This window comes from Scylla paramamosain, chromosome 29 (assembly GCF_035594125.1).
Source record: "Scylla paramamosain isolate STU-SP2022 chromosome 29, ASM3559412v1, whole genome shotgun sequence".
Lineage (NCBI taxonomy): Eukaryota > Metazoa > Arthropoda > Malacostraca > Decapoda > Portunidae > Scylla > Scylla paramamosain.
In genome coordinates this window covers 1,974,348-1,996,982 of record NC_087179.1, presented here as the reverse complement: position 1 = coordinate 1,996,982, position 22,635 = coordinate 1,974,348, and the positions used below count along the sequence as shown (strand labels likewise).

General features: G+C 41.6%; 1 protein-coding gene across 2 annotated transcripts in view; it reads left to right on the top strand.

The window, feature by feature from the left end:
• Positions 1-22,635, top strand: part of LOC135115175 (metabotropic glutamate receptor-like) — a 171,678-nt gene that overhangs the window by 11,680 nt on the left and 137,363 nt on the right. For both annotated transcript variants that reach the window (XM_064031670.1, XM_064031672.1), the window contains exon 2: positions 19,925-20,095. In XM_064031670.1, the coding sequence (XP_063887740.1) occupies positions 20,021-20,095 (75 nt within the window). In that variant the 5' untranslated portion in view covers positions 19,925-20,020. The remainder of the gene's footprint in view (positions 1-19,924; positions 20,096-22,635) is intronic.

Below are 22,635 nucleotides of genomic sequence, written 5' to 3'. Positions count from 1 at the left end.
GCCACCGTGTGGCGCAACTTTCGTCCTAATCTGTCACTTTTCTCAGTGTCCAGCCAGCTTTGCACAGAGAAGAACGTGTGATATGGAGGGGATGGAGGTGCTGGGGAAAATTAATACTGAAGATTTTATTTACGAAGTGGAAAAACACCCAGCAGTTTGGGATTCATCCACTGACCAATATAGCTGCAAGAATGAGAAGAGGAACGCGTGGAGTGAAATTATTATGCACTTCATTCCCGACTTTGAAGGGAAATCTCCAGCTGAGAAGAATGAAATAGGTGAGTTGAAAACAAACACCTGTTCATATGTATATTTATTCAGAAGTACACCACAACACCCTCATATCAACACGTCACACGTGTTATCCCCGCCACCACGACCACCATCATTCTCATTTCACCACCACCGCCACACATGTCGTCCCACCAATACCACCACCAACACCAGCATTCTCTTCACCTACACCATCGCACCTTTATATCGCCAATCACATCTCCTCATTTCTGTTTAGATATGATATCGTTGCCAGGGAACTGCACCTTTGTCACCGACAAAGTAGTCAGCAAATTTATCTCTCAGGTTGCTGGCAAGTCATGAGGTTGACCCTGTTGCAGACTCCCGTTCAAAGAGCCCTTCAACTGTCAAAGTATCCTCAGTTTGAACGCCATCTCTTGCTCGAACAAAGTAATGCAAAACACAACACACTTTGATGATGTCTTCTGCCAGGGCTAGGTCTACATTGAGTGGGCGATGGAAGATGCACCACTTGTTTGCAAATATTCCAAATGAGCATTCAATATATCTGCGAGCCCGTGAAAGTTTGTAAATAAATATGCGTTTCTTTTTACTCAAAAACTTCGCAGCATATATATGGCTGCATTATTTGTTGAGTGAGGCCAAAAGCTTCATCAGCCACAAATACGAAAGGCATAGGTGTCTCAAACACAGAGTAGGATTCGATTGCAGGAGGAGTGTTGAGGGTTTTGTTTGGAAGTCTCTTGAAAAATACACTATCTTTGAACACGGTTGCATCTGAGGACTTTCCATACGCACCCACATCAATAAAGAGGAAATTATATGATGTATTACACAAAGCAAGATACAAAATTGAACAATAATTTTTTGTAATTATAGTACAATGAACCACTGCCCTCTGGCATGATTACCCTGATACGTTTTCCATCCAAGGCACCAAGCCAATGAGGAAAATTTGATTTCTCCCAAAACTGGATTGCAATTTCCATCCAGAATTGTTTTGTCAGTTCAGGAAAAGAAATTGGCTTCACTCGTTTCCAGAGGGTCTTACAGACTTGCCGTATGATGGTAGAGATCGTAGATATGCCTAGTCTGTAATGGTACTGTATATCAGTCATAGTTGCTCCGGAGCCAAAGTACTTGTAACAACAAAATAAAGCTTGTAATAAATGATATGCCAGGCTTACACATATTTGAACACTCGGATAGGCTATTTCTGTCTACATAGGAGTGTCATTAAATTTACTCCTAAACTACATTTATATTTATCATATCTAATACCAAATATTATTTTCCCTTGTTTCAGCTACTCATGTCCAGAAGAAGTGGAAGGGAATTCGTGCCTGTTACACCAGAGAGCTTATGAAGAAAAAGAATGAGTAGAGTAGGTCAGGTGCAAGTGAATGGAAGCAGTATGTTTATTTTGAAATCCTCCGTTTCCTTGAAACGGTGTGCAAACGAACCGCTAGTAGTATGGATGGAAACAATGATGAGAATGCTGAAAATGATGGTGTAGAAGAGGGTGATATGGAGACTCCAAGGGAAGTCGGAGAGACTGAGAACCGTCCTAAACACTCTTGGATGAAGAAAAACAATGATGATGAACTCATTTAAGTCTTGAAGAGCAAAATTCAACAGCCATCCGATGCGAAAATCAACAGCCATCCGATGAAACAAACGAGGATAGGTTGTTCTTACTATCCCTTGTATCAGAACTTCAAAAGGTACCTGCAGACAGAAAGCTTCAAGTAAAATCACTTATCATGACTACCATCACACAAACTCAACAAGTTTACCAACAACTGCCACAGTATTAATATCCAACACTCCCTGTTCATCATCCGACACATCCACCTTACCATGCCCAGCAGCCAACATTTCATGGAGTTCAGTATTCTCAGAACAATCCCATACCGAGCGGAAGTGCTCTTGTGCAGTCTACTCCTACACCAGCATCGTCACCTTTGTCACCTACCTTTCCGGAAGTCAGCAGCGTAAATGTTGACTTTATTAATTTCGACCAGTGAGCCTCACATGGATTTCCATAGTAATTACATAAATACTGTACGTTGAAGAAAATAAAATTACCAAAAGGAAGCCCAGTATTTCTGTTGAAGTATCCTAGCAAACTAGCAAACTAGCTACTTAAATATGCATACCTTACCTTAAAGTCACAGCAGGTTTCTCATCTGACCTTATGCTTCGTCTCATCTTTGTCACTTCTTGTGATGTCGTTCTCAATGAGGCTGAGAAGCTCCTCAAATGAAGGCTTGCTCATAAGAAAGTAACTAAAAAATTTCTTATCATCAGCATATAAATCACTGTAAAGTGTATGATGTAAACCTCTGTCTATTCTTCATGATAAAATCTCATGCATATATGCATTGTTTTTTTTTTTCGAGAGCGTTTCTTTTTCTTGACCAGCAAAGCCAACAGAAGCCATTGATGCCATTCTTTCGACTAATGAGATGATGAGAAGGATTCCACAACGCAGTGACAGTCACTGGTTGCTTGTAGTTGCCTAGTGTGAAAGGGGCCTTATCCCACTTCAGTTTCCATCAAATATTATTGCTCGTCTCAATACGTCTGATTCTTCTAAGCGCTGGGAAATGACTGACTGTGGGAAAGTATGCCACTCTCCCTCTGCTGCTATGGGGAAGGGGTACAGGGAAGGAGGGGATGGCGAACCTCGTGCATATGTACACCCACCAACACTGTTCCCCCTGCTGTCTTGCATGAACACTTTATTTCTGAAAATTCTAATGATAAAGCTAGGTGTGCCACAAAAATACTGATTACTTTATTGTCAAAAGCAACTCTTAAAAAAAATACTGGGTGTGACTCAGATTGCATGAAAAAGGGAAAGCAAGGAATCTTACATGGGGATATTATCTGCGTGGATATTATCTTTGAAAGCTTCAGTACGTATGGGATCAGGATGCATCTAAATCTCATCCCCTGGTCTGTCACTTCTCATCTCTCTCTCTCTCTCTCTCTCTCTCTCTCTCTCTCTCTCTCTCTCTCTCTCTCTCTCTCTCTCTCTCTCTCTCTCTCTCTCTCTCTCTCTCTCTCTCTCTCTCTCTCTCTCTCTCTCTCTCTCTCTCTCTCTCTCTCTCTCTCTCTCTCTCTCTCTCTCTCTCTCTCTCTCTCTCCTTGATCGAGTCATGCTTTGTCCGACCGCCATTTACCGGCTCTTGGTGACCCAAGCTACCGACGGCAGCCAGGACAACCCCTTTGGAAGGGACGACTGGGTAGTGGGCATGGCCAGCACTACTCACACCTACCGTCTTCAACGGCACAGGTGATTCGAAACCTACTTGCCGAAGTCACCCCCGACAGGATTCCGGTTCTATCTGCTTTACTAGACCAGCCGTAGCACGAAACACCAGTTCTCAGACTGCGAGCTCTGCTAGGACGCTCTTGGTCCTAAGGACGTGCACAGAAGCAATATGCACGCCCGGTCCGAGGGGGACTGGGACCGCATCCACCCTGTGTACCCCATTATCAAAGCCATGAGCCCTCTGGTATTTGAGGGCAGGAAGAGCGCTACCCCCCCACCACCGGGCCGTCACCCTTTGTTTGTGGGCCCTTGTTTGTAGTCGTGTCACTTATTAGTGAACTTGTTTTGTTAAATGCTACTGCATCAGGCTCCAGGAGGGTCTTGGCCAGCAGAGGACTTAAGTGAATAGCTGAATGGTTAATTTTATTCACTCCTCAGGTCCTGCCAAGGCCTGTCATCCAAGAGTCTGTGAATGACACTTTTTTTTTTTTTTTATGTAGAAGGGACACTGGCCAAGGGCAACAAAAATCCAATAAAAAAAATGCCCACTGAAATGCAAGTCCCACAAAAGGGTCAAAGCAGTAGTCAAAAATTGAAGAATAAGTGTCTTGAAACCTTCTTGAAGGAATTCAAGTCATAGGAAGGTGGATATACAGAAACAGGCAGGGAGTTTCAGAGTTTACCAGAGAAGGGGATGAAAGATTGAGAATACTGGTTAATTCTTGCGTTAGAGAGGTGGACAGAATAGGGGTGAAAGAAAGAAGAAAGTTTTAAGCAGTGAGGCCGCTTGAGGAGGGGAGGCATGCAGTTAGCAAGATCGGAAGAGCATTTAGCATGAAAATAACGGTAGAAGACAGCTAGAGATGCAACATTGCAGTGGTGAGAGAGAGTCTGAAGGCAGTCAGTTACACAAGAGGAGTTGCTGACGACAAGCTTTTTATTCCACCCTGTCTAGAAGAGCGGTATGAATGGAACCCCCTCAGACATGTGAAGCATAATCCATACATGGATGGATAAGGCCCTTGTACAGAGTTAGCAGGTGGGGGGGGTCAGAAAAACTGGCAGAGAAATCTCAGAATGCCTAACTTCATAAAAGCTATTTTAGCTAGAGATGAGATGTGAAGTTTTCAGTTCACATTATCAGTAAAGGACAGACCAAGGATGTTCAGTGTAGAAGAGGGGGACAGTTCAGTGTCATTAAAGAAGTGAGGATAGTTGTCTGGAAGGTTGTGTCGAGTTGACAGATCGAGGAATTGCGTTTTTGAGGCATTGAACAATACCAAGTTGGCTCTGCCTCAATTAGAATTTTTAGAAAGATCAAAAGTCAAGCGTTCTATGGCTTCCTTGCATGAAATGTTTACCTCCTGAAGGGTTGGAAGTCTATGAAAAGACGTGGCAAAGTGTAGGGTGGTATCATCAGCGTAGGAGTGGATTGGACAAGAAGTTTGGTTTAGAAGATCATTAATGAATAAGAAGAAGAGAGTGGGTGGCAGGATAAAACCCTGAGGAACACTACTGTTAATAGATTTAGGAGAAGAACAGTGACCGTCTACCACAGCAGCAATAGGACGGTCAGATTGGAAACTTGAGATGAAGTTACAAAGAGAAGGATAGAAACCGTAGGAGGGTAGTTTGTAAATCAAAGCTTTGTGCCAGACTCTATCAAAAGCTTTTGATATGTTCAAGGCAACAGCAAAAGTTTCACCAAAATCTTTAAAAGAGGATGACCAAGACTCAGTAAGGAAAGCCAGAAGACCACCAGTAGAGCGGCCTTGACGGAACTCATACTGGCGATCAGATAGAAAGTTATGAAGTGATAGATGTTTAAGAATCTTTCTGTTGGATAGGTTCAAAAACTTTAGATAGGCAGGACATTAAAAAAATATCACGGTAGTTTGAGGGATTAGAACTGTTACCCTTTTTAGGAACAGGCTGAATTTAGGCAAACTTCAAACAAGAAGGAAAGGTAGATGTAGACAGACAGAGGTGGAAGAGTTTGACTAGGCAAGGTGCAAGCACAGAGGCACAGTTTCGGAGAACAATAGAAGGAACCCCATCAGGTCCATAAGCCTTCCGAGGGTTTAGGCCAGCAAGGGCATGGAAAACATCATTGCGAAGAATTTCAATAGGTAGCATGAAGTAGTCATAGGGTGGAGGTGAGGGAGGAACAAGCCCAGAATCGTCCAAGGTAAAGATTTTAGCAAAGGTTTAAGTGAAGGGTTCAGCTTTAGAAATAGATGTGATAGCAGTGGTGCTATCTGGTTGAAATAAAGGAGGGAACGAAGAAGCAAAGTTATTGGAGATATTTTTGGCTAGATGCCAGAAGTCACAAGGGGAGTTAGAAGGTGAAAGGTTTTGACACTTTCCGTTAATGAAGGAGTTTTTAGCTAGTTGGAAAACAGACTTGGCATGGTTCTGGTCAGAAATATAAAGTGCATGAGATTCTGATGATGTAAGGCTTAAGTACCTTTTGTGGGCCACCTCTCTACCATGTATAGCACAAGAACAAGCTGTGTTAAGCCAAGATTTAGAAGGTTTAGGTCGAGAAAAAGAGTGAGAAATGTACGCCTCCATGCCAGACACTATCACCTCTGTTATGCGCTCAGCACACAAAGACGGGTCTTTGACATGGAAGCAGTAGTCATTCCAAGGAAAATCAGCAAAATACCTCCTCAGGTCCCCCCAACTAGCAGAGGCAAAACGCCAGAGGCACCTTCGCTTATGGTTATCCTGAGGAGGGATTGGAGCAATGGGACAAGATACAGATATGAGATTGTGATCGAAGGAGCCCAACAGAAAAGAAAGGGAAGGATTAGAGGTCAAGAAAATGTCAAGAATGTTGTGTATGGGTGTATCTCCAAGACGGTCAGGAATACGAATAGGGTGTTGCATCAATTGTTCTAGGTCGTGGAGGATAGCAAAACTGAAGGCTAGTTCACCAGGATGGTCAGTGAAGGTAGAGGAAAACCAAAGCTGGTGGTGAACACTGAAGTCTCCAAGAATGGAGATGGAGATCTCTGGAAAAGGGAAGAGGATCAGAATGTGCTCCACTTTGGAAGTTAAGTAGTCAAAGAATTTTTTATAGTCAGAGGAGTTAGGTGAAAGGTATACAGCACAGATAAATTTAGTTTGAGAGTGAATCTGTAGTCGTAGCCAGATGGTGGAAAACTTGGAAGATTGAAGAGTGTGGGCATGAGAGCAGGTTAAGTCATTATGCACATAGATGCAACATTCAGCTTTGGATAAAAAATGAGGATAGAAAAAGTAGGAGGGAACAGAAAAGGGGCTACTGTCAGTTGCCTTAGACAACTGAGTTTCAGTGAGGAAAAGAAAATGAGGTTTAGAAGAGGAGAGGTGGTGTTCTACAGATTGAAAATTAGATCTTAGATCGCGAATGTTGCAGAAGTTAATAAAAGAAAAGTTGATGGGGTTGTCAAGACACTTAGAGTCATCGACAGAAAGGCAGTCCGACTTGGGGATATTTATGGTCCCCTCCTCAGATGGGAACTCCGAGGGTGGTGTGGGAGTCGCCATGATGATTCTGAAATTTTTGAGTGAAGGGTGTGTGTGTTATTAGGTGCTTGTAGTTTTGTGTGGAGGAAGAGAGTTTTCTTTAGAGGGCAGGCTGTGACTGCCCCCTTGTGTTGTGAGACACAAAGGGAAACAAACGTTCAGTGAGATCACAGCTAGGTTTAATGATAAGTTCATAGCACCCCGTGAACAGTGCTTTAGACCTCACTGGGAGTAATTATCGTTTCGGGAGGTGTCTACTTTCTCCTGTTTAGCTAGAGGCTATAATATCTTTCCAGAAATGGGGAATCCGTTACAATAGCGGTTTTTCCTTTAGGGTATTATACCTCGATCGTATATGTTGTGATTATTTCTCCCTAGAAGTGGTTCTCGTTTCCCAGCGTGGCAGTCCCTGTATGAAACACACCTACCTATTTCCATCTCTTATCCCCATTCATAAACTTGTCTAATCTTCTCTTAAAGCTCTCTAGTGTCCTAGCACTAACTACATGATTACTGAGTCCGTTCCATTCATCTACCACTCTATTTGAGAACCAATTTTTTCCTATCTCCTTCCTAAACCTAAATTTTTTAAGCTTGAACCCGTTATTTCTTGTTCTACCCTGGTTGCTGATCCTAAAAATTTTGCTTACATCTCCCTTGTTATAACCATTATACCACTTAAAGACTACTATCAGGTCCCCTCGTAGCCTACGTCTCTCTAGAGAATGTAAATTTAACAGCTTCAACCTCGCCTCGTAAGGAATACTCCTCATCCCCTGTATCCTTTTAGTCATTCTCCTCTGTACTGATTCTAATAGACCTATATCTTTCCTGTAATGTGGGGACCAGAACTGCACAGCGTAGTCTAGATGAGGTCTGACCAGCGCCAAGTATAACTTTAATATTACTTCCGGCTTTCTACTTTTGACACTCCTAAAAATGAATCCTAGTACCCTATTTGCCTTGTTTCTGGCTTCTATGCATTGTTTCCCTAGACGGAGTTCAGAGCTAACTATAACTCCTAAATCTTTCTCATACCCTGTACCTACCAGAGTTTGGTTGTTTAATGTGTACCTATTGTGTGGGTTTCCTCTACCTACGCTAAGCACTTTGCATTTACTGATGTTAAATTGCATTTGCCATCTATCCGTCCATTCATTCATTCTATCTAAATCTGCCTGCAAGGCGATGGCATCCGATTCTGACCTAATTAATCTACCTATCTTTGTGTTATCCGCAAATTTACTAACATCACTACTAATTACACTATCCAAGTCATTGATATATATTAGAAATAACAATGGCCCTAATACTGATCCCTGTGGCACCCCACTAATTACATGACGCCTGTTACCAAGCCATGACCCTATCCAGCCTAACACCTTCCCATCCATCCCGTGTGCCCTAACCTTTCTCAGGAGCCTTTGATGGGGTACCTTGTCAATGCTTTACTAAGGTCCAGATATAAGATATCATAACTATCACCATTATCTACTGCCTCGTACACTTTACTGTAAAAACTTAACAAGTTTGTCAGGCAAGACTTCCCCTTCGTGAAGCCATGTTGTGACTGATTTATCAAGTTCTGTGACTGATTTATCAAGTTTGGGGTTGAAAATTGTGGTCGTAACAGAAATTGGTGACCTTGCCAGGATAGTTGGAAGTTTTGTCGCCACGTAGGGGAAAGAGTTGTTCGTTTGTTTTTGTTGTCTTTTGTGTGCCCACCTTCAGTATAAGCCATAGAGGGCAAGGCTAGTAGCAGGGGTGACTCGCAATCTGAGACCCCTGCCTCTCCTGGAAGTAGTAGTGTGGATTTAGCCCAGTTCAGTGTGAGAACACATAATCCCACTCATAGCGTCCACAGACGCGTTAGCCCTCCTCGCAGCCTTGGTGGGTTCTTCCACACCGAAGGCATGTCTGGGGAGATCAGTCTTAAGTTGGACATGAGGAGAATGAAGCTGAAAGCATAGGAGGCTAGAGAAGCTTAGAGAATGGAGGTTGAGAAGGAGAGAGAAATGAGAAAGCTGTTAGAAACAGATGCTGAGGAGAGGAGATTGAAGACGAAGGAAGTTAGAGAAGCAAGGAGGCTTGAGGTCGAGAAGGCCAAACTACTAGAAGCCTAGAAAGAGAAAGAGCTGAGGCTATTTGACACTAAGCAGAAAGAGATGGCAAAAATGTATGAGAGAAGAGAGGAGGCTGAGAGGATTAGGCCTATATTTGAGTTGGAGAATAATCAAATAAAAGTTAATTCACCTCATGGTTTGAGAAAAGGAATTAAGGAGGAAACTGTTGAATCCCAGATTGTAAGGAGTTTGAAGCTGACTCCTGAGTTCGATATAAAAAAAAAAAAAAAAGTGAGAGTGGTTTCAGAGATTTGAGAAGACCGCCGAATTTGATTGGCCTCAGGAGAGATGGGTTGGTCTTGTGGCAAATATTTTAAAGGGCGAGGCATTGGAAATTTATGAAAGAATGTCAGTTGAAGATTTGGAGGATTACAAGGAGTTTAAGGATGACGTCCTGAGAGCATATGAACTGCTGGCAGAGGCATATAGGCTGCAGTTCCGTGGAGGGAAGCAAAGGCCCAGTGACTCATACTTTGAATGTACTCGCTATCTGGAGGAGACATTTGAAAAAATAGATTGCTAGCGAGCAGGTCACCTCTTACTGCGAGTTAAAGGAAACTATGGTAATGAAGCAGTTTATAAATGTGGCCAAGAAGTAGTTAGTACCGCTGCTCCGGGACAAGAGGTTCAAAAGCATAAAAGAGGTAGCGATGTGGGCGGATGACCACGTGTTGACGAACCGGCCTGTGTCACGGTTGACTGATGGTACATCTGGCAGGGCTGGTGATGCACTGTCTGGTGGCGTGGCAGGCGCCAGTTTGTCTGCAAGCCAACATTATATTAGTGGCTTTGGAAACTATTTGGGGTAAGTTAGCCCTGTTGGCAATAAGTCTCAACCCAACTCACGAGGGAGACAGACCAAGAGCATGCAACTCAGAACTTCCCGTTATAGTATGCACCCGATGTGTCATTATTGTAACAATACTAGGCACGTTAAATTTAACTGCCCTACGTTAGTGTCACCACAGCTTCCAAGACTTCCCAGAACATAAGAACTTAAGAAAAAAAAGGGAAGCTGCAAGAAGCCATCAAGCCAACATTTGGCAGTCCTTGTATGAAATATACCTACCTGTTTCCACTTATTATCCACAACCATAGATATGTGCAATCTCCTCTTAAAGCTCCCTAATGACTCAGCACTAACATCTTGATTATTGAGTCTGTTCAATTCATTTACCACTCTATTTGAGAACCAATTCCTTCGTATCTCTTTTTTAAACCTAAATCTTTCAAGCTTGAACCCAATATTTTTTGTTCTATCCTGGTTACTGATCCTAAGAATTTTGTTTATGTTCCCCTTGTTATAAACCTTATACCACTTAAAGACTTATATCAAGTCTCCTTCTAGCCTATGTCTCTCTAAGGAATGTAAATTTAACAGTTTCAGTCTCGTCTCGTAAGGAATACTCCTCATCCCCTGTATCCATTTAGTCATTCTCCTTTGTACTGATTCTAATTATCCTTCCTATAATATGGTGACCAAAACTGCATACCATAGTCAAGATGAGGTCTGGCCAGCGCCAAATATAATTTTAATTTTGCTTCGGGCCTTCTACTTTTAACACTCCTAAAAATTAATCGTAATAGCCTATTTGCCCTTTTTCGGGCCTCTATGCAATGTTATCTTGGATGGAATTCAGAGCTAACTACAACACCAAAATTTTTTTTTGTACCCTTAACCTTCCAGAACTTCGTTGTTTATTGTTTACCTACTGTATGGTTTTTCTCTACCTACGCTAAGTACTTTGTATTTGTTGATATTAAACTACATTTGCCATCTGTTTGTCCATTTTTTCACCCTATCAAGATCAACTTGTAAGGCAATGGCATTCGATTTTGATCTAATTAATCTATCTATCTTCATGTCAACCGCAAATTTACTAACATCACCACTATCCAAGTCAATAAAATATATTAAAAATGACCCTGTGGCACCCCACTAATTACTTGACCCCACTTGGATTTAGAGCCGTTTATTACAACTCTTTGCCGCCTCTCGCTTAGCCACGACCTCATCCAGTCTAACACCTTCCCATCAATCCCACGCGCCCTAAACTTTCTCAGGAGCCACTGATGGGATAACTTGCCAAACGCTTTACTAAACTCCAGGTATAGGATGCCATAACTATCACCATTATCTACTGCCTCGTAAAGTTCGTCAGGCAAGATTCTCCCTTCGTGAAACCATGCTGTGACTGATTTATGAAGTTATGTTTGGGTAAATGTATTGTAATGTTCGTCGCTATTACTGACTCCATTATTTTACGTACAACAGAAGCTAAGCTGATAGGTTATAATTAGATGTTAAAGTTTGATCCCCTGTCTTGAAGATGGGTTCTACATTCGCCTGCTTCCACGTTACCGGTACCTCGCCTAACTAAAGTGATTTCCTAAAAAGAAAAAGAAAATAACGGCTCACTGATTTCATCTGGTCCTGGTGTCTTCAACTATTTCAGTCTATCTATCTCCTGTTCCACTATCTCTTTAGTTATGGTAATATCTATCAGCTTCTCATTCTTTTCTGTCCTAAATATCTGCTGACTATTAGGCATTTCCTGCATGTTTTCCTGGGTGAAGACAGCTGAAAAATACTTGTTCTATCCCCTATCAATCTCCTGTTCCACTAGCTTTTTATTTATGGTAATATCTGACAGCTTCTCATTCTCTTCTGTCCTAAACATCTACTCTACTGACTATTAGGCATTTCTTGCATGTTTCCCTCTGTTAAAAAAAAAAATCGTTCAGAATTTTACTAATCTCCCCAAAACTAACCATCTCCCCATCTGCTGCCTTTAATGGACTTACTGTTTCTCTATTCTTCGTCGTATATACCTGATAAAATCCCTTAGCGTCCGTCTTCGCCTGTCTGGCTACCTTTAATTCATAATGGTTTTTAGCTTTCCTCGTTAACTTCCTGACTGTTCTAACTGATTTATTATATTGTGGCCTTAAAACTTCCTCCCCCTGCCTTTAATCTCTTATATATACTTTTTTTTTTTTGCCCTATGTAATGTTTTAACCTAACAGTCATCCATTTAAGGTTATTCTTCTGTGATCTTATTGATCTATAAGGGATGTTTGCTAACTATCCAGTATGTAATTTATCAACGAAATATTTATACAACATTTACTTTCCCAAATCTTCTTATATCAGCCCCTTCCTTCTCCACTCCATCTTCTACTCGCCTCGACTTTACCTCGCCCATCTCAACATGACCTGATCCTCCAATATACACATATCTCCCTTTCTCTCACTCCTTCGACCCTTTCAGACATTTCTCTCCTCTTCCTGCCCTTCACCCTCACACTTCATTTCATCTCCCTTACCCTCTCCCTCAAGTCTCTCCTGGACCTTACCTCCCACTGCGTCCGTTGCCAGTCAACTCCTTGGAGGTACCTTTTTAATTCCTCAAAATCTGCTCTCCTAAAGTTATGTATTTTACTAGTGTTTTTTTTTTATTTTGAAAGTTTCCTCCCATCTTAGTTTGTACCTAATTTCTCAATGATCACTGTTATCTAGCTGTCCTACAACCTCTACCTAGGTGATTGCTTCCTCCCACTTAGTTAGAATTAAATCTAGAATATTATTTCCCCTTATGGGCTCTAAGAATAACTATTTTAAGAAAAATATTATCCTCTACTTCACTGTTACACACCACCAGACTCCAGTCGATGTTCCTAAAATTAAAATCTCCTACCACACATACCTTTCTGTACCTGACTTCTATTTATTTTCCTGCTATAATGAGGCATTAATTTCCTTTGTACTGTTTGGTGGCCAGTACACTAATCCTAGAACCATCGACTGTGATCCTTCCTTAAAATCTACCCATATCAACTCTGTTTTCCTACATGTTTTAATTCTACTGTTAATATTACACTGTAATGTGTCCCTAACGTACAGCACGGCGCCTCCTCCTCTCCTGTTTTCCCTGTCTTTTTTTTTTAGATTAGTGTATAACAATCTATCTTAACCGCTGGATTAGATACTTTTCCTTACACATCTAACCAAGTTTCTGTTAAAGCAATGATATCAACGTTCTCTACACACGCCATACCTCTAAGCATGTCTTTTTTATTCAAAATACCTCTACAATTTGTGTGTAACACTTAAATTATTCCTCGCCTTCTCTGAGCTAGATACCTTTCTAGATTTAACTAATTTATCCTTCATTTCGTTATCACAGCCCTTTCCTCCTTCCTGACTAACGAAAAAAGCGCTGGAGTGCAGCTATCTCCTTTTCAACTGCTTCAGCCAAAACCCAAATACCCTGGCGTGATTGTGTTACAAAGTAATGAAGTCCAGGCTGTGTTTGGTCGTAAGGGCGGAATGGTCGTTAACGAGCCTTTCCGCGAGAGGGAACAGGAGAGGTAGCTTTCATCCTGGCTGGCGGTGCGAGAAGAAGTAACCATGGATTAACACAGTCACTCTGACCGTGTGACCTCATTCGGTCACCCATGAAAACGTGAAAACACCTGGAGGAAACGTTGTCAAGTGTTGTGGAGTTTACAAAAAAAAAAACAATGCAAGTGTCATTAAAAAAAAAAAAACACATATTACACTAACCTGCCTATTTTAGAGCATCACAGTGTATATATACTACAACATCATTTAATTTTGAGGTTGGACATACCTGACATGAGGTGTATCTTAGTATAAGTGTGGCAGCGCCTCAATCAGGGGAATCCTTAGAAAGGCTAACGCCCAAACGCTTTATTCAAAATGGTCAGACCGTAGTGAGCCACCCATATTAGACAGTTGCAGCTATAATTGTTAGTGCACTTAAGGAGGGTTCTACCTCTTGTATATGTCCTGCCCAACTGCTTGCCAAGTTAGGAGTGGATGGTAAGGAAGTTCAGGGATGGGGAGAGTTTGTTGAGAGCAACTATGTTATGAATAGCCAGCAGAGAGAGGATGGCAGGAGTTTGTTGCTCCATTTTGATGTGCCATTTCCAGCTAAGGAGTCATGGGTACTAAAAGAGTGTAACAGCCGGGTGTTTGGTCGTTTTAGAGTCAGGTTGACCCAGGAGCGTTTGGCATGGTTTTGGTTATCAGACGTGGTCGCGTTTGTTGGGCGAAATCGCGTGGGTCAGATTGCCAAGCCTGATGACCTCTTGTCTCCACCTCTCCCGTGTCTTATGACTAGTGTTGTTTCTCCTAGTATTAGAGTTATTTGTGATGTTGCTCTCCCGATTCCTCCTTCCGGGACAAGCTGTGATGATGTTATTAACGCGAGCGTTATGGCGAGGCGTCGGGAGGCTGCCTATGATGATTTTTGCTTGCAGCTCAGAAAGCACCCTCAGTGTTGCTGGGGGTTCTGCTTGACGAAGTTCTTGTCAACTGTAAGGTGCTGGGCCCGAGGTGTGTAGTATGTGTTGTTGGATGTCGGCTTTCTTGAAGCGACAAGGACACAGGAGCAATTGCTGGAAAAGTGGGGCTGGCCCAGCAGCACGTTCGCCGGGCTCAAGTTGGACCCGGTAATTGTTGTGTTGTGAAGGCCAAGTGTGGGAGTTTAGCTCAGTGTGTGGGAATGTGTGTGCTGCATCCTGGAAAGGAGCAGCTGTCAGCTTGCTGTGGCAATACTTGTGTCATCAAGTGGTTGGCAGGAGGAATGCAGAGTGATAGTGTTGCTGTACCTGACATTGCAAAAAAGACTTGGTCTTGTCACATCTGGGAGGCACTTTGTTTTTTTGTTTTTTTTGAGCAGCCAGGTGGTACCTCTTGGTTTTGCTGAGGAAGTGTTATTTTATCAGTTTTATGGAAGTGGCACACAGGCTCCATGGAGCCACGAGCGATCAAGTGGGACTGATGTGGTAGGCTGTGAAGGCCAAGAGGTGAGATTGATTTGTTCTCCAGAGAGGAGATTTTAGAGAGCCAGCGTGTCAGATTTGTTTTGCTTAGCCGGGAAGAATTTTGCCTGGCCCTGCCGAGATGATGATGCACCAGGAGACAACGGTCCCTGATGGGAGCATTAAGTTTTGCAAAGACGTAGGGATGTTGAGATATGATGACTCTGATGTTTGCAATATATTGTGGAGGATATACAGAGAGAATATGTTGCATAAAAGAGAGAGGAGGAAAGGTGAGAGTAGAAGAAGTAGTGGAAGTAGAAAACAGAGAAGATGACAGAGACAGAGGAGGAAGGAATATAAGACTCATGGGTGGAAGCGGAGGAGCCATGGCTGCTGGAGGAATGTTCTGCATCTGCAGAAGTAAAATTGCATGCCAATGTAACCGTGAAGACCACAGGTTCTGTGTGTAGACTCGGAGGAAGAGTAGGACGAGAAAGAACAAGCTGCAGTCTAAATTTTGAGGGCCATGTGGGAGCCCTATTGTTTCTAGTTGTGTAGTAGTTGATTATATCAGTGCTGTAGTAGTGTTTGATATCTTGTAATGAGTGTACGCCCTTTATTTTGAATCAGTTGTAGTTTGCCCCAATTATGTTTGTGTTGCATTGAATTTGTTGTTCCTAAAATTTTCATAAGAGAGAGAGAGAGAGAGAGAGACAAGTGGGTGTGCGAGTGGACAAGAGTGGGCAAGAGCGGAGATATACATGTGGGTGCCTGCTGTTTGATGAGTCTTTTCTCCACTAACAGTTACATTAAAAGTTTCTACTCTTCAACCAGTCCCCTTCCCTATTTAATTTTAGTACTTTCACTTTATCCCCTCTTGTTGAGCCTCACACAATTAATAGTAGAAGAGTAGTCTTTGAAGATAAAGTAATCAGTATCTACCTAGCCCTTATAGCTTAATCACTAGAAATTTTCTGAAGTAAAGTATTTTGTTCATGCTAGTCCGCACTAAGGAAGAAGTGGCGGACGGGGCTGGTAGAATGAGAGAGTGTTTGACTCACATTCCCACGATCACTCACTGTCCAGAGCTTACAAGAGATGGACATACTAAAGCAGGCAGTGTTGTTTGTAATTACCAGCTGTACGCTCCGGCCTATCTCAGTAGCATAGGAGTCTCCATAGTAGTCTGCCAAGGACTGTAGTTAAGCTACTGTGTCAGGCTCCTTGAGAGTGCTTGACCTGCAGAAGACTTAAGTGAATAGCTGAGTGATTAATTTTACTCTCTCCTCAGACCCTGCCAAGGCCTGCTGCTATCCACGAGCCTGTAAATATCACTATTCACGTGGTGTTATGATCTTTGATAAGACAGGTTCATGAGTAAAAAGTGGACCTTGTAACCCATATTAAGTCCTGCTCCCAATCATGTAGGAGGTGACATGGGGGAAGCTAGTCCGGTTACAGAAACTTTGCGAAGGGGCTGGAAGCTGTGGTTGTGTGTGTATATATATATATATATATATATATATATATATATATATATATATATATATATATATATATATATATATATATATATATATATATATGCCAAACAGTGTTATAGCCTCAAGCCGAGCAGTATTGTCTACTGCCTCATGGGCGACAGGCCTTGTCAGGACCTGGGTAGGGAATAAAGTTTACTCCCCAGCTAATTACTTAGGTCCTCTGCAGCTGAACTGCCTCAGCCCACAGTAGCATTTAAGATAAAACAGGTTACTAACAAAACACACAAGAAACTATGAAAGAGTGACCACGAACAGACAGGAGGGTCAGTCACTGTTCACTGCGCAAACTTGACTTGTACACTTGTACAGCTGAGGAGTCACATCACTGGATGTAGTGTGTAATTCACAACTACAATTACTGGCAGACTACTACAGAGACTCCTATTCTATATAAGTAGGGGGGGGCATACGGCCAATAATGTCTCAATTATCGCTCTTAAGGCAACTGACCTGATTACATAGTATCCCGCCTTAGTCTCCAGTAATTGCTAGAGCACGTCTCTGTACGTCTGTTTCTTCTAACAACAGGGAAAGTGCTCCAATCATCTTCCTTCGCCGCTGCTAAAGGGGGAGAAGGAGAAGCGGGGGTGCGACACAGACACATACAGACACGCTCCCACGCCCGCTCCCTACGCAGTCTCTACTTGAATAAAACACTTTACTTTTAAACATTCTTCTGAGCAAACAAAGAGGGCCAGATGAATAGTGATCGTCTCTTTGTCAAAGGCAACTCTTCTGGGGCAAACTTTATGACTCAAATTGACTAAACAGAGGGAAACAAGGCAAATTAATAGAGGAAGGAGAGTGTCTGTACATGAAAATTCTTATGGTAAATTAATGGCAGCGAGTGGCCACTCCGCATCGTGCAGTTGGTATCTGGACCCAGCTCTCTCTCTCTCTCTCTCTCTCTCTCTCTCTCTCTCTCTCTCTCTCTCTCTCTCTCTCTCTCTCTCTCTCTCTCTCTCTCTCTCTTCTCGTTTATTATCTTATTTTTCTTTCATCATTCTTACTTTCTTCATTGCGTTATCTGGGTGTACATTACAATATATATATATATATATATATATATATATATATATATATATATATATATATATATATATATATATATATATATATATATATATATATATATATATATATATATATATATATATATATATATATATATATATATATATATATATATATATATATATATATATATATATATATATATATATATATATATATATATATATATATATATATATATATATATATATATATATAATGACTTACAAGCTAATAAGTGGCACACTACGATAAAATGGTATTTTTTTTTACATGATTCATTGATGAGTTTTAACGAATAGATGGATAATATATTATCAGTGTTCAGGAGTAGCTTCAAGGGAGGGATGACAGATTTATATCATGTAAAAATGGGGAAAGCTATTTATCTGCTTCGATATGAAACTGTCACATCATTATCAAAACACGACCACTTCTCTCTCTCTCTCTCTCCCCTCCTTCTTCCCTTCCCTTCCTTCATTTCTTTTCCCTCCGTCCCTTTCTTTTTCCTCCCTTCCTCCATTCCTGCTGAGGTGTGTAAAGGGAATATTTGCGTGTTAAGTCTGAGAGTTTTCCGGCTGGCTGACAGGCTGACAGGCTGTAGTGGGACTGAGGGGGAAGAGAAGCTGTTTTGGGAGCGACTGTGGTGGCAGGGTTTGGGTTTTGAAGGGGTGGTGGTGGAGGACATGTCATCTGTTTGTCTCCTAGCCTCTCTCTGCCTCCACTCCATCACTATGAGAGCATTTTTTTTTTTTCACATTTTCACTTTTTATATCTGTATTTCCTAATCTATCAAGGTTAGGACGGTGCATACAAACAAAGGATTTTGATCTGGCATTTGGTAACTATTACTCCGAGTGTGTGTTTTTCCTACCCTTGGACCATGGCCAGGATTCGAACTCTTTTTTCCATTTGTCATCCCTATCCATAGATAGATTTGTCTAGTCTTTTAATGTTCCCCACTGACTTGAAACTGACAGCCTGATTACCGAGTCTATAGTGAAGGAGAAATCAAGAGAACGTTTATGCCTAGCAGTGTGACGCAAGGGGCCGAGTCACGGGAGGGAGTGTGACTCACGGAAACACAGCCCTTTATGAGCTGAATACTGACTAGGTGGTGAGGTGACTCGCGCATGGCGGGCACTGACTCATCCTCCTGTTGACGTACTGATGGTGGTTAATGGTGATGATGATGGCGGTAGTAAGATGTAAGAGGGGAGGTGAAGGAGCAGGATGAGGATGGGAGGAGTACTTATTATCACGGGTCGAAGGGGGCCTCATTTTGCCCACCCACTGGTTCCATTCTCGGGTCCTGTCATCAAGCCTTCTCCTTCACAATCAGAAAAAAAAAAAAAAAAAAAAAAATTGAACATGTGGGCGTCGCTTTGCCTATTTGAAATATTCATTCCACTTCATTTCCAAGCCTTTCATACAGATGGATAAATCTGAGTGTAGCAACAAGTCTTTGAACAGTGACAAGCAAACACTTCTGAATGTATCACATTTCTGGGAGATGTTCCCTGAGCCGCAACTAAGGCTGTGATGGGACCCCCTCAACCCAGCAGCGCGCCTCTCGCGCCTTGAATTACAACGAAGGCCCCTCGCGCCTGGCCACCTCCTGTGTCCATCATAGAAGAACACAAAACACAAAAGAAGAACAAGGAACACATTTTTACCTAATTAACTATTTATTTTCATCTATTTATTTTCTTTTTACTTTTATGAGGTTCCTAGTGATGAGCTACATTAAGAGATGTAGAATAGAAAGCGAAGGAGGAAAGAACTATTCAGGATCACGGTGCCATAACTAGTAAGGATTATAATGACAGTTTTAATGATAAGACTCAAGAATGTCGCAGTGACAAAGGTTGTGAAGTGTTCATGTTATAAATGTTTTCGCTGTTATATTTCTTAAGTCACATACACACGCACAGTGTGTATGTGACCTCGCTATTTCTTACTGTTCTATGTTTCACTTTTACGCCTTCCTCTCATGTTTCCCTCTTCCCTTCCTCTTCCCCCTACCACCACCTCTCTCACCTTATCTACCCTCTCTCCTTGTTTGTCCAGCCTCCTTACCTCTCCATTCTCTCTCTCTCTCTCTCTCTCTCTCTCTCTCTCTCTCTCTCTCTCTCTCTCTCTCTCTCTCTCTCTCTCTCTCTCTCTCTCTCTCTCTTGTCTCTCTCTGTCTATCTATCTATCTATTTATCTATCTATCTATCTATCTATCTATCTATCTATCTATCGTGATAGAATGATGGGTTTATGCATTGTAATTTTTTTCTGTAAATTGTATTTTTTTTTTTGTAATTTAATGCATTTGTATATTTCACATTCCCTTCCTCCTCCTCCTCCTCTTGCAGGTGAGCTTTTTCTCCACGTCGCCGGAGCTGAGCAACAAGCAGCGCTTCGAGTACTTTTCGCGCACCATACCTTCCGATCACTACCAGGTGAAGGCAATGGTGGAGATCGTGAAGAAGCTCAGCTGGTCCTACATCTCCATCATATACGAGGAATCCAACTACGGCATCAAGGTGCGTGGGTATCGCCACGTGTCGCGTTGCGTTCATTCCAGTCTATAATCGGGGTCAGAGGGACTGAAGGTTGCTTCATCGTCTTCTGCCAGCCTGCCTGTCAGCATTGTGCATATGTATAGTAATCCGTGCATGCGGTGCAGTTTAGGAATACTTATCACTCTTAATGATACAAGCATGCAGTAATGTTGAATACCGCTAAATATGGAAAATTCTGAATTGCAAAACAATAAGTACTATATGCTGCTTGTATATAACTGTAATAGCAAGATGTACTCCTAAAGTGTACCTCATACACGGTTTCAGACGGGTGGGTTACCAGACTGCGATGATGCAACCTTCAATCCTCGTGAATGCAACTATAGGTGGTTTTGTCCAGTGCTTTTTGGTGATGCTTGTGGTTTGTTCGTCTTTCTTTCTTTTTTTTTTTGTTTTTTGAGAGAAAATTAAAGAGATGTATTTGTTTTGTTAAATAAAGAAAAAAATTATAATTTATCCGTCTAAACACACACACACACACACACACACACACACACACACAGATCGCTATGATCTTTTTGGTCCCACATTCTCTTGTTGTTGTCGTATTGTCGTTGTTGTTGTTTTTGTTGACGTCGTCGTCTTCTTGTTCTTGTTCTTCTTCTTGTTCTTGTTCTTGTTCTTGTTCTTGTTCTTCTTCTTCTTCTTATTATTATTATTATTATTGTTATTATTATTATTATTATTATTATTATTATTATTATCATTATATTTTTTTATTTCTCCTTTTCCTTTTACTGTTGTTGTTGTTGTTGTTGTTGTTGTTGTTGTTGTTGTTGTTGTTGTTGTTGTTGTTTTTGTTGTTGTTGTTGCTGTTGTTGTTGTTTTTGTTGTTGCTATTGTTGTTGTTGTTGTTGTTGTTGTTGTTGTTGTTGTTGTTGTTGTTGTTGTTGTTGTTGTTGTTGTTGTTGTTGTAGCTGTTGTTGTTTTACTTGTTCTCCTCCTCATAAGGTATGAAGGTCTTTTCTCAGGTCTGCGCGCATCACTGGCATCGTTTCTCTCCTGGACATCCTCATTTCCCAAATTCATGCATACATTTTCCTTTTTCTTTTCTTCCTTCTATTTTTTGTTATCACCGCGGAAAAGTATATCATTTTCACATTCTTCTTTCGAATATATATCTTTTTTTCTATCTTTTTTTATTTGTAAGTTTTCTTGGAGGAAAGGTGTGTGTTCGTTTTCGTCCCTCACAAAATGCAATAGCCAATACGTAAAAAACGGGTCGTCATGAATATATTTCGTGGTAAACTCACTCTCTCTTTCTCTCTCTCTCTCTCTCTCTCTCTCTCTCTCTCTCTCTCTCTCTCTCTCTCTCTCTCTCTCTCTCTCTCTCTCTCTCTCTCCCCACTCACCCACAAACCAGGGATTCCTCACCATTTTCCTCATTGCACATTGTGTTTCTATATTTTTTCCTAACTCACAAATTTCATATCATGGAAGAAAGGCAGGAAAGAAGCGATGAAAGAATGCCCTTTTATAAAAATTCATGATATTTCTCTTTCTATGGTTAACATTCCCCGTGATTTACTGTTCACAAGGAGAAAAGAGAGAAAAAAAAAGAAAATTCATTTTTCTCCCCTTTATTATTTTTTAGCTGGGTTTAAGGAATTTTTCCTCCGTGTCCTAATGGAGAAGTGTGTGTGTCTGTGTGTGTGTGTTTTACTCCCGCCCTTGTCTTTTCTAATATATTTCTTTTCAGTCCTTCGTTCCTCCCTCTCCCTCCTTCCCATTAGCTTGTCTTACATCTGAAGACATCTAAGAGAGGTTACGGATGTTTGTTTAATCACTTCAGGACATCTCAGGAAACGGTTTTGCTGCGTAACTCGCAGCACAACCGCTGGTGACTCGCATCCTGAGTCCCCTTCCTTTGCTGGAACAGATTAGAACAGGGATTAGAACGGCCACCCTTTCTACGAACAGGCTGAATGTAGGCAAACTTCCAGCAAGAAAGAAATGTAGATGTTGAAAGACTGAGTTGAAAGAGTTTGACTAAGAAAGGTGAAAGCACGGAGGCGCAGTTTCGTAGAATAAGAGGGACACTATCAGGTCCATAATCCTTCAGAGGGTTTAAGCCAGCGAGGTCATGAAAAAAACATCAGTCCAAAGAATCTTAATAGGTAACATGAAGTATTCAGAGGGCGAAGGAGAGGGAGGAACAAGCCTTAAATCGTCCAAGGTTTGAATGAAGAGTTCAGCTGTAGTGATAGATTTGATAGCAGTGGTGCCATCTGGTTAAAATAAACGAGGGAAAGAAGAAGAAAAAGCAAAGTTATTGGAGATGTTTTTTGCTTAGTACCTGAAGACTTCAATGTTCACCACCAGCTTTGGCTTTCCTCTCCCTTCACTGACAATCCTGGTGAACTAGCCTACAACTTTGCTATCCTCCATGACCTAGAGCAATTGGTGCAACACCCTACACGTATTCCTGACCGTCTTGGAGATACGCCCAAGATTCTTGACCTTTTCCTGACCTCTAATCCTTCTGCTTATGCTGTCACCCT